Source organism: Austrofundulus limnaeus, unplaced genomic scaffold, assembly GCF_001266775.1.
Source record: "Austrofundulus limnaeus strain Quisiro unplaced genomic scaffold, Austrofundulus_limnaeus-1.0 Scaffold280, whole genome shotgun sequence".
NCBI lineage: Eukaryota > Metazoa > Chordata > Actinopteri > Cyprinodontiformes > Rivulidae > Austrofundulus > Austrofundulus limnaeus.
The window spans coordinates 851,763-863,730 of record NW_013952682.1 but is presented as its reverse complement, the minus strand read 5'-3'; the positions used below and the strand labels follow the sequence as shown (position 1 = coordinate 863,730).

Genomic DNA, 11,968 nt, shown 5'->3' with positions numbered 1-11,968 from the left:
TGGACAGGTGAGTGGACAGGTGAGAGGACAGGTGAGTGGACAGGTGAGTGGACAGGTGAGTGTACAGGTGAGTGTACAGGTGAGAGGACAGGTGAGAGGACAGGTGAGAGGACAGTTTAGTGTACAGGTTAGTGTACAGGTGAGTGTACAGGTGAGAGGACAGGTGAGTGGACAGGTGAGAGTACAGGTGAGAGTACAGGTGAGTAGACAGGTGAGTGTACAGGTGAGAGGGACAGGTGAGAGGGACAGGTGAGTGGACAGGTGAGTGGACAGGTGAGAGGACAGGTGAGTGGACAGGTGAGTGTACAGGTGAGAGGACAGGTGAGAGGACAAGTGAGTAGACAGGTGAGTGTACAGGTGAGAGGGACAGGTGAGAGGACAGGTGAGAGGACAGGTGAGAGGACAGGTGAGAGAGGGACAGGTGAGAGGACAGGTGAGAGGACAGGTGAGGGGACAGGTGAGAGGGACAGGTGAGTAGACAGGTGAGTGGACAGGTGAGAGGTACAGGTGAGTGGACAGGTGAGAGGTACAGGTGAGAAGACAGGTGAGTGGACAGGTGAGTGGACAGGTGAGTGGACAGGTGAGAGGACAGGTGAGAGGGACAGCTGAGACAGACAGCTGAGACAGACAGGTGAGAGGACAGGTGAGAGGGACAGCTGAGACAGACAGCTGAGACAGACAGGTGAGAGGACAGGTGAGAGGGACAGGTGAGAAGACAGGTGAGAAGACAGGTGAGAGGACAGGTGAGAGGACAGGTGAGAGGACAGGTGAGTAGACAGGTGAGAGGACAGGTGAGTAGACAGGTGAGAGGACAGGTGAGTAGACAGGTGAGAGGACAGGTGAGTGGACAGGTGAGAGGGACAGGTGAGAGGGACTAGTGAGTAGACAGATGAGAGGACAGGTGAGAGGACAGGTGAGAGGGACAGGTGAGTGTACAGGTGAGAGGACAGGTGAGTAGAGAGGTGAGGGACAGGTGAGTAGACAGGTGAGTGGACAGGTGAGTGGACAGGTGAGTGGACAGGTGAGAGGGACAGGTGAGAAGACAGGTGAGTAGACAGGTGAGTTGACAGGTGAGTAGACAGGTGAGAGGGACAGGTGAGAGGGACAGGTGAGAAGACAGGTGAGTGGACAGGTGAGTAGACAGGTGAGTGGACAGGTGAGTGGACAGGTGAGAGGACAGGTGAGAAGACAGGTGAGAAGACAGGTGAGTTGACAGGTGAGTTGACAGGTGAGTAGACAGGTGAGAGGACAGGTGAGAGGACAGGTGGATAGACAGGTGAGAGGGACAGGTGAGAAGGACAGGTGAGAGGACAGGTGAGAGGACAGGTGAGTAGATAGATGAGAGGACAGATGAGAGGACAGGTGAGTAGATAGATGAGAGGACAGGTGAGAGGACAGGTGAGTAGATAGATGAGAGGACAGGTGAGNAGATAGATGAGAGGACAGGTGAGAGGACAGGTGAGTAGATAGATGAGAGGACAGGTGAGTAGATAGATGAGAGGACAGGTGAGAGGACAGGTGAGAGGACAGGTGAGTAGACAGATGAGAGGACAGGTGAGTAGACAGATTAAAAGGTATGATGCGGTATGAGGGTCAAAATTAAGACTATAGCTCAACCAGTGGTTGCTCCATCTTTGTAGCAGGAGGTTATATCTGATCCTAACCAGATATTCATCTGATTAATGATTAATGATAGGCTGACACTAACTGAGCCGCTAGAGCAAATGAGAAGAAGACTATTTAATTGTGTTAGCATCAGAGAGGCTAGTGACGTTCAGTTAGTGGTACCAGCTTCTCAGTTAGTGGTACCAGCTGCTCGGTTAATGGTACCAGCCTATCATTAATCAGATCAACATGCTTTTCTGTCTCAGCTGGAGGACTCCAGGGTCCTTGGGGCATGCTCCTGTAACCTTGGAGCAGCCTACGTGGAAGCGGGGCAACCTCAGAAAGGACTGGACTATCTTCAGCAGGCTCAGCCCGGTCCAAAGGTGGATCAGCTCCCAGACCTTCAGTTCAACCTGGCGTTGGCCCACAATGCACTTGGACAAAGTCCAGAAGCTGCTGCCTGCTTCCTGAAGGCCGCTCAGCTCTACAGATCTCGGGGGGATGGGAGGAGCGAGGGAGACGCTTGCATGGAGATGGCCTGGTGCTACAGCAGAACACGGGTCAGAACCAGAACCTGATTCAAAATCTGAGGTGTGACAGGTGTTTTAGCTTGTACAGGTGTGACAGGCTTACCTGAGCTGTGGACATAAGGTTGTCGGTGCCTGTTGTGGCAGCAACCCTTGAACCCACTGGTGGTCACCGGTGGTGAGGGATGCTGTCAGGCTGAAGAAGGAGTCCTATCAGGTCTTTTTGGTCTGTGGGACTCTGGAAGCAGCCGATAGGTATCGGCAGTCCAAGAGGATTGCGGCTCAGGTGGTCGCTGAGGCAAAAACTCTGGTGTGGGAGGAGTTCAGAGAGGCCATGGAAAAAGACTTCTGTATAGCTTTGAGGTGATTCTGGTCCACCATCTGGTGTCTCAGTGGGGGAAAGTGGTTCACCACCAACACTATTTATGGTGGGGATGGTGCACTACTGACCTCAACTCAGGACATTGTGAGTCGGTGGGCAGAATACTTCAAAGACCTCCTCAATCTCACCAGCATGTCTTCCCATGAGGAGGAAGCAGAGCCTGAGGACCCTGAGTCGGACTCTCCAATCTCTGGTGCCGAGGTCACTGAGGTGGTTAAAAAGCTCCTCAGTGACAGGGCGCCAGGGGTAGATGAGATTTACCCGGAGTTCCTTAAGGCTCTGGATGTTGTGGGGTTGTGTTGGTTGACGCGACTGTACAACATCACATGGACATCGGGGGCAGTTCCCCTGGATTGGCAGACTGGGATGGTGGTCCCATTTAAAAAGGGGGACCGCAGAGTGTGTTCCAACTATAGGGGGATCACACTTATGAGTCTCCCTGGTAAGGTCAATTCAGGGGTCCTGGAGAGGAGGGTCCGTTGGATAGTCGAATCTCGGATTCAGGAAGAGCAGTGTGGATTTGGTCCTGGTCCTGGAACACTGGACCAGCTCTACACCCTCAGCAGGGTCCTGGAGGGTGCATGAGAGTTCAAACAGTCTACATGTGTTTTGTGGACTTGGAGGAGGCCTTTGACCGTGTCCCTCGGGGACTCCTGTGGGGGGTACTCTGGGAGTACGGGGTACCAATCCCATTGATACAGGCTGTTAGATCCCTGTAGGACCGGTGCCAGAGCTTGGTCCACATTGCTGGTAGTAAGTCGGACTCATTTCTGGTGAGAGTTGGACTCCACCAAGGTTGTCCTTTGTCATTGATTCTGTTCATAACTTTTCTGGACAGAATTTCTAGGAGCAGCCAAGGTGTTGAGGAGATCCTTTTTGGTGACCTTAGGATCACATCTCTGCTTTTTGTGGATGATGTGGTCCTGTTGGCTTCATCAGATCCTGATCTCCAGCTCTCACTGGAGCGGTTCACAGATGGGATGAGGATCAGTGCCTCCAAATCCCAGACCATGGTCTTGAGCCAGAAAAGGGTAGGGTGCCTTCTCCAGGTCGGGGAGGAGGTCCTGCCCCAAGTGGAGGAGTTTAAGTATCTCAGGGTCTTGTTCATGAATGAGGGAAGAATGGAGCAGGAGATCAACAGGTGGATTGGTGCTGTGTCTGCAGTGATGTGGATGTTGTACCGGTCTGTTGTGGTGAAGAGAGAGCTGAGCCTGAAGGTGAAGCTCTCAGTTTACTAGTGGGTCTACGTTCCTACCCTCATCTATGGTCAGGAGCTTTGGGTAGTGACTGAAAGAAGGAGATCACAGATACAAGCAGCTGAAATGAGTTTCCTCTGCAGGGTGTCTGGGCTCTCCCTTAGAGATAGGCTGAGAAGCTCAGTCATCCAGGAGGGACTCAGAGTAGAGCCGCTGCTCCTCCACGTCCAGAGGAGCCAGTTGAGGTGGTTCATCTGGTTAGGATGCCTCCTGGACTCCTCCCTGGTGAGGTGTTCTGGACACGTCCCACTGGGAGGAGACCCAGAGGAAGACCCTGGAGGGACTATGTTTCTCAGCTGGTCTGGGAACACCTTGGGATTCCCCCAGAGGAGCTGGTCCAAGTGGCTGGAGAGAGGGAGGTCTGGGTCTCTGCTGAGGCTGCTGCCCCCGAGACCTGACCCTGGATAAGAGGAGGGAAACAGATGGAGGGGGGAGGTGTGACAGGTGCTCTGTGTAATACAGGTTTTGTGTTTTGCAGGACCGGTTTTTGGCGGTTCAGGGTTTCCTGCGAGCTGCAGAAAGTTACAGAGTTGCCACAGTTTTAGATTCTGCAGCCATCGCCCTGAAAGAAGCTGGAGATCATATGATCCAATCAGATCAGCTCAGTCAGGATGACATCACAGATGTTTTGTCAAAGTGTCTGAGTTTGACGGACAGCATCACTGACCCAAGCATTCTGGGTAATCACCCTCCATAGCAGATGAATTAATGATTGAACATATTTATTGATACCTCCCCTCATGTTGTCCAGGTGAGCTCTACCTGTCTGTTGGTGTTTCTTACTGCCAGCTCAGGTATTTTCAAGAGGCGGTGCTATGTTTTGAGCGGGCTTTGGACGTCACGTCTCAGAACCCCCCCCTGCAGGCCAAAGTTCTGCACAACCTAGGAGCTGCCCTGAACTCGTTGGGTCAGTTCAGCCCTGCTGTGGACTACCACAGGCTCGCTGCCACACTGTACGGTGAGTCCACACACCTGGACGTCACCTGGGAACACACTCTTTGATTTTAAAATTCAAAGTTTATTTATTCCGTCAACAGGGACAATGTGCAAATTAAAACATTAATATAAAATGCTTTGCATCAGAAGCTGAAGCTAGTTTCTATCTGTGGTCCCTGAGCAGCATTATTAATACTTAATAAATCTAAAATCAAACAACATACAGTAATATTCCATATATGTCATAAATACAATCTCTATACAAAGTCACAAAACTAAAACAAAAACACTAAATCCTAAACCTTTGTTCTGCAATCACTAATGCCAGGGTTGCAGTTTTTCAGTGCTGACTGCTGGTTTTCTAATAACACACTTTAGTTTTCTGAGTGATTATTAAAAAAGTAAACTAATGAGTGAGACTGATGAAGATGGAGGAAGATGATGAGTGTTGATGGTCAAACATACATGTTTCAGGTAACCACCTATCTAGTTGGAAACAGTTTAAAGAAAAAATTCAGGACGAACAAACTGAAACCAGTACAAAGAGATGAGCAGGTGATGGTTTTGTTACAAACAAGTGTATGCACCTGCAGGCTCTCTGGGTTGCAGTGGTGACCAGGCTCGGTGTTTCAGTAACTTGGCATTTGCCTGCATTCAGCTGGGTGATGAAGAGGAGGCAGAAAAGAGCTTCATCCTTGCTCTGCAGGGATTCCAGGACACAGGTATGTTTGATACCTGATCTGGTCTGTTTGTCACCTGTGTGTGTGTGTGTGAGTGTACATGTTTTTGCTACCTGGTGGGGATGTTTTTTGGCCATTTTCCTGGGACACACAGCCTGGTGGACCCACTTTTTGTAATGGGGACAAAAGCCTGGTCTTTGTATGTGTGCTAGACCTGTAAGAACAGTTCAATACTAAACAGGTTATTTATTCTGAGCAGCCAACAGCTTCTATGTGTTCTTTATCCAGAAAGAGCCCAAAAAGTTCTGCTTTTCTTACTTGTTCAATAATATTCTCTTCTTTAATGAAACCTCCTCCAAGAGACTTCTTCAGTCTGAGGAGTTTTAGGTGAACTCAGACTTATAAGCAGTGTTTCCACATAGTGGACAAAGGTTTATGATGACAATCAACACAGTTTGTTCACATGCAAATGGGGACCATCAGCCTATNCATCAACCATTAGTGCTCTGATTATCCCTACTGTTCACAGAGGACCATCAGCCTAACAGTGTTGAAGTGTTGGTATAATTGGTTATTTACTGACAGGTAAATATGACCTGTACAGGTAGATGTCTTCATATCCATATTATTTAAACTAATGTGCGTCACCATTTGCTTTAAACAAAATTTTTAAAGACATTTCTCTTCCAACCAGTTTATGTTTAAGTCCCCTGTGAAGACGACCTCCATATTTGAGTCACATTCTGTATCATTTCCCCAATATTTTCTAAAAGTCGGATGTTTGAGGATGGAGGTTTATAACAGCATCCTATTCTGATAGGTTTTATATGACGGACACTTATTTGATGCTATAAAACTTCTAGCTCCTTATCCATTACATCTTATGTTATTTTTATAGGAATATAACTTTGGATATAAAAAGCCACACACCCCTGTCTGTGTGTGTGTCAACAGAGGATCACCTGGCTCAGGTTCAGGTGTGTGAGTCCCTGGCTGAGTGCTACCTGAGGCAGAAGAAGCAAGATGCATCTGTTCAGCTCTACAAACAGGCTTTGAGTGTCCTCTCTCACTGCCAGGTAACACACCTGCGTGATAGAGTCAGAAGGTATTTGATCACATGACACAGTCAGGAAACAAGAAACATAATCTAACATACAATATTTATAAACTGAATCCAATTCAACCAATCAGCTCACATCATTTTGACCTATCTGTAATATTTGCTAGGAAGGTTGAACCCCAGGTGTAGAACTGAGTGGTAAAAAGGACCAGAAAGGTTACAATAAGACTATTTAACAAAATCAATGGGCTGGCATGGCAGCAGAAGGTCTATACAAGAATCCAGGATCGTAACAAGCAACTAACAAAGCACTGACACCGACTGAGGACAGAGAACAGAATATCAAGGCGAAATGAGCTAAAACAAGAAACACCTGGGACAGAAACATGAGGAACAGGTGYGAGTGGGCGGGGCTGGAGCAAACACAGGCAGGACGAGGGAAACAGAAAAAAAAGTAACCAAAAATCACTTAGACACAGACCGTGACACAATCACAGATGTTCTCGTCTTCAGGATGCTGAAGGTGTTCAGGATCGACTGGTGGAGCGGCTGACCCAAGCTCTGCAGCAGAGTGTGGCTGTGGCCCAGGTTAGAGCCAACATCACAACAACAAGACAACACAAAAACATCACAACCAATCAACAAGACAACACATAAAAACAAGACAACACATGACGACAACAAGACCAATCAAGATCAAGAATACATGGAAACATCATAATCAATCAATAACAACAAGACAACACATAACAACAAAACCAATTAACAAGAAGACAAAACCAATCAACACAATAACACCAATCAATAAGACAACACAACAACAAAACCAATCAACAACAAGACAACACAGGATAACACCAACAATCAACAAAAAGACAAAAACAAAACCAGTCAATAACAAGACAACACCAATCAATAACAAGACAACACATAACAACAAAACCAATGAATAACAACACATAACAAAACCAATCAACAAGAAGACAAAAACAAAACCAATCAACAAGACAACACAAAAACATCACAACCAATCAACAAGACAACATGGAAACTTTACAACCTATCAACAACAAGACAACATGAAAACATCACAACCAATTAACAAGACAACAAAATAAGATGACAACACTAATCAACAACAAGACAACACGAAAACATCACAACCAATCAACAAAACAACATGAAAATTTTACAAACAAACCTTTTCTTGTTTGGCATCATATCCATGCAACAGAATGCAATGTGTTAAAATCAAACATGTACAGTCCAGTTTCCTAAAATGCACAATGGGTGTACCACAAGGATCTGTGCTTGGAGCCCTGCTTTTTAGTCTTTACATCAATGACCTTCCAAAGTTTTTTCATGATGTAGAAGTCCAGTTATATGCAGACGACACTGTTTTGTACACACATGCTAAAACAACTCAACGTGCAGCTGAGAATTTAACCAAAGCTCTGGAGGGAGCAGTTGATTGGTTAAATCAATCCTGTCTGACTTTAATGTAAACAAAACAAAAAGTATGTTTTTCTCTAAGACTAAATTGGACACCTCAGATTTAAACATTTATATCAAGGGTAAACAAACTGATGCTGTGACTGAGTTTAAGTATCTTGGAGGTTTTTTTTTTTTTTGGATTCTAACCTCAGCTACAAGAAACATATTTAAAAAATAACACAAACTGTTAGATATTACTTGGTCAATTTTAGATATGTTCGATCTAGTACTGTATTGTTGGATGCTGTTTGGTTTTTATTATTTAAATTTAAAATTTTATTATTAGGAGGACTGCAGATGTAAATTAGCCTTAGATGAAATCTGGTGCAGTGCATCAAATGTTTTTGTATTTATGTTTTAATTACACATTGTCTTCATAAATAAAATAAAAAAAATCAACAAGAAGACAAGAAAAAAACATCACAACCAATCAACAACAAGACAAAAAAAATCAATAACAACAAGACAAAAAAAATCAATAACAAGGCAATAACAAGACATGATGGAGGTAGAACTGGACCTGGTCCAGAGTCTACATCAATAAACCTTCAAACAGATCATTTTTGTTGATTTTTATGAAACCTGATGCAGTCTTTATAATAAACATATCTGTGAACCCAGAGACCACGCCCACTTAGACTCCACCATCTGCAGCCCCACCCTCACAGCTCACCTGTGGGACGTCATGTCAGGTAAGAGACAGACAGCTCAGAGATCAGTCACATGTTCTGTCTTCATGTTTTGGGTCTATGTTCCAACAGAAAGAGTCTGGCTGCTGCAGCCAATCAGCATTCAGAGGAGCCAAGAGGGGAGGTTCCAGGTGAGTCTCACCTCTTACAGCCAAATCTGACACTTGTGTTGTCCTGATAACACCTAGTTGTCCTCATCAGTAGGGTTTACAGGTGAGGCTCTCTCAAAGAAACAGAAGCCATCACAACAGTGTTGGTCAGCAGGGGGCGGGGTTACTGAAAAATCTGACTGCATGAGCCTGACACCTGGACTTTGCAGGTAAGTTGCACAGATTTTTAAAACGTTATAAGAATTTATAAAGCCTCATCTGCAGACACAATCTCTGAGACACACAACCATTAACTGAAGTGTTTGTTGTGTTTCCAGTTCAGACCCACCAGATCAGCAGAACCACAGTTCCCTCACTCCTGATACACACCTGACACACAGGTGAGCAGCTGATACACACCTGATACACAACTGATACACAACTGATACATTTCTGATGCATTTCTGATACACAACTGATACACAACTGATACACAACTGATACATTTCTGACGCATTTCTGATACACAATTGATACACAACTGATACATTTCTGATACACAACTGATACACAACTGATATACAACTGATACACAACTGATATACAACTGATACATTTCTGACACATTTCTGATACACAACTGATACACACCTGACACACAGGTGAGCAGCTGATACACACCTGATACACAACTGATACATTTCTGACGCATTTCTGATACACAATTGATACACAACTGATACATTTCTGATACACAACTGATACACACCTGACACACAGGTGAGCAGCTGATACACACCTGATACATTTCTGAAGCATTTCTGATACACAACTGATACACAACTGATACATTTCTGATACACAACTGATACACAACTGATACATTTCTGACACAACTGATACACAACTGATACATTTCTGACACACAACTGATACATTTCTGATACACAACTGATACACAACTGATACATTTCTGATACACAACTGATACACAACTGATACATTTCTGATAAACAACTGATACATTTCTGATACACAACTGATACATTTCTGATACACAACTGATACATTTCTGGTACACAACTGATACACAACTGATACATTTCTGACACACAACTGATACATTTCTGATACACAACTGATACACACCTGACACACAGGAGAGCAGCTGATACACACCTGATACATTTATGACACACAACTGATACATTTCTGATACACAACTGATACACAACTGATACACAACTGATACATTTCTGATACACAACTGATACATTTCTGATACATAACTGATACATTTCTGATACACAACTGATACACAACTGATACACAACTGATACATTTCTGATACACAACTGATACACACCTGATACATTTCTGATACACAACTGATACATTTCTGATACACAACTGATACATTCTGGTACACAACTGATACACACCTGATACATTTCTGATACACACCTGAGACATTTCTGATACACACCTGATACATTTCTGATACACAACTGATACATTTCTGATACAAACCTGATACATTTCTGATACATTTCTGATACACAACTGATACACAACTGATACATTTCTGATACACAACTGATACACAACTGATACACAACTGATACACAACTGACACATTTCTGATACACACCTGATACACAACTGATACACACCTGCTATACATCTAGTGAGCAGCTGGTACACACCTGCTGTAGCAGGTGAATTCAGCAGAATCCAAGTCTTTAATACATGACAGGTGGTGTTTGTGAGGACATACCTGAGTGTGTTTCCAGGTGAACTGTGGTTGGACAGTTATAATAATACAGGTATAAACATTCTAATAAATGTTTATTTTTGTCTTGCCTTTTCCCAGTGAGGATTCACCAGCTCAGCAGATTGAAGCCCCGCCCACCAGCACAGGTGACATCAAGAAAGATTCATCTCCTCAGTCCAGATGGAAGTCCTTGTTCTGTTCACTGATGTAGGACTTTGTCTTCTGAAAAGACTGAAGTCATTATTGATTCAATTTATTGTCCAATGGCAGATCAGCTGGTTTCCATTGAAACGTCCCCATCAGGCAGAAAGCTGGGTTTCAATTGGAATGCCTCTCACTAACAAACTGTAATGTATCTAAAGGGTCTTTGTTCGTGTGAATGTTGAATGTCTGAATTGCTGTGTTGACTTTACTTTACAAAGATGAGGAGTTTCTATATAGCACCTTATCAAGTCCTTACAGACTCCAACCTAACTAACTAGATATAGTGGACTGACCTCTACTCACAGCCTGGGCCCCAGAACCAATCTCCTCGACTGTGCCCAGAAATTATTTACATGGTGAAATGCACTGAGCTGGTGTGGTCTACTTTTGGTCCCCGATGAAGTGCCTTTGTGTTGGAGTTTTGATGTGATTGAAAGAACCGGTGTCTTTGATCTGAACCTCAGCGGTGTTCTGTTGTTGGACTTCTGTGCTAGTCACAGTTTGTCCATCACAAACACCAGGATCAAGCATAAAGGTGTCCATAAGCGCACTGATCACCACCGTGTAGTGAGTTGGATCAGATGACAGAGGAAGATGGCGGAAAGACCCAGTAGACCTGTGTCTGTCTTCATATTCTGTGGTGGACACCCCGGATAAGGGAGGCTGTCCATCTGGATGAGTCCTATCTGGCCTTGTTGTCTTGTAGGACTCTGGAGGCAACTGAGGAGTATCGGCCGAGGTAAAAGCTCATGTGGGAGGGGTTTGGTGAGGCCCTGGATAAAGACTTTCGATCAGCTCTGAGGAGATTTTTACAAACCATCCAGCAGCTGAGGTGGGGGCGGCAGCACTTCACTAACACTGAAGCTGGGGTGCTGTTGACCTCAACCAGCGATGTCGTCGGGAGGTGGAAGGAGTACTTCTCAGACCTTCTAATCGCACCGGCATGTCTTCCATAGAGGAAGATGAGACAGGGATTTTGGGGTTTCTTTGTCCAAAAGTGGGGCTGAGGTCATGGAGGTAATTAAAACGCTCCACAGGTTGTAGGGAAGTCCTGGTTGACATCTTTGTTACATGGTGTGGACATCGGGGGCAGTTCCCCTGGATTGGTAGACTGGGGTGTTCGTCCTCCTTTTTAAAAAGGGTGACCGGAGGGTTTGCTCCAATTACAGGGGGTTCTGGAGAAGAGAGTCCAACCGATTGTCAAACCTCAGATTCTGGAGGAACACTGCAGGTTCCGTCCTGGCTGTGGAACACTGGACCAACTCTTTACCC

The 11,968-nt window shown here is 45.1% G+C and overlaps 1 protein-coding gene across 1 annotated transcript; it reads left to right on the top strand.

Annotated features, from left to right (window-relative positions):
- Positions 1 to 1,868: 1,868 nt before the first annotated feature.
- ttc24 (tetratricopeptide repeat domain 24) lies at positions 1,869 to 11,798 on the top strand (the record flags this gene model as incomplete). Its single annotated transcript, XM_014021177.1, is given in 11 exon segments — positions 1,869 to 2,165; positions 4,249 to 4,450; positions 4,522 to 4,728; positions 5,300 to 5,428; positions 6,341 to 6,462; positions 6,960 to 7,034; positions 8,562 to 8,632; positions 8,702 to 8,760; positions 8,831 to 8,948; positions 9,057 to 9,119; positions 10,592 to 11,798. Coding segments are annotated over 11 exon segments (1,455 nt in total), but the record flags the coding sequence as incomplete, so codon positions are not given.
- Between the last annotated feature and the right edge of the window lie 170 nt (positions 11,799 to 11,968).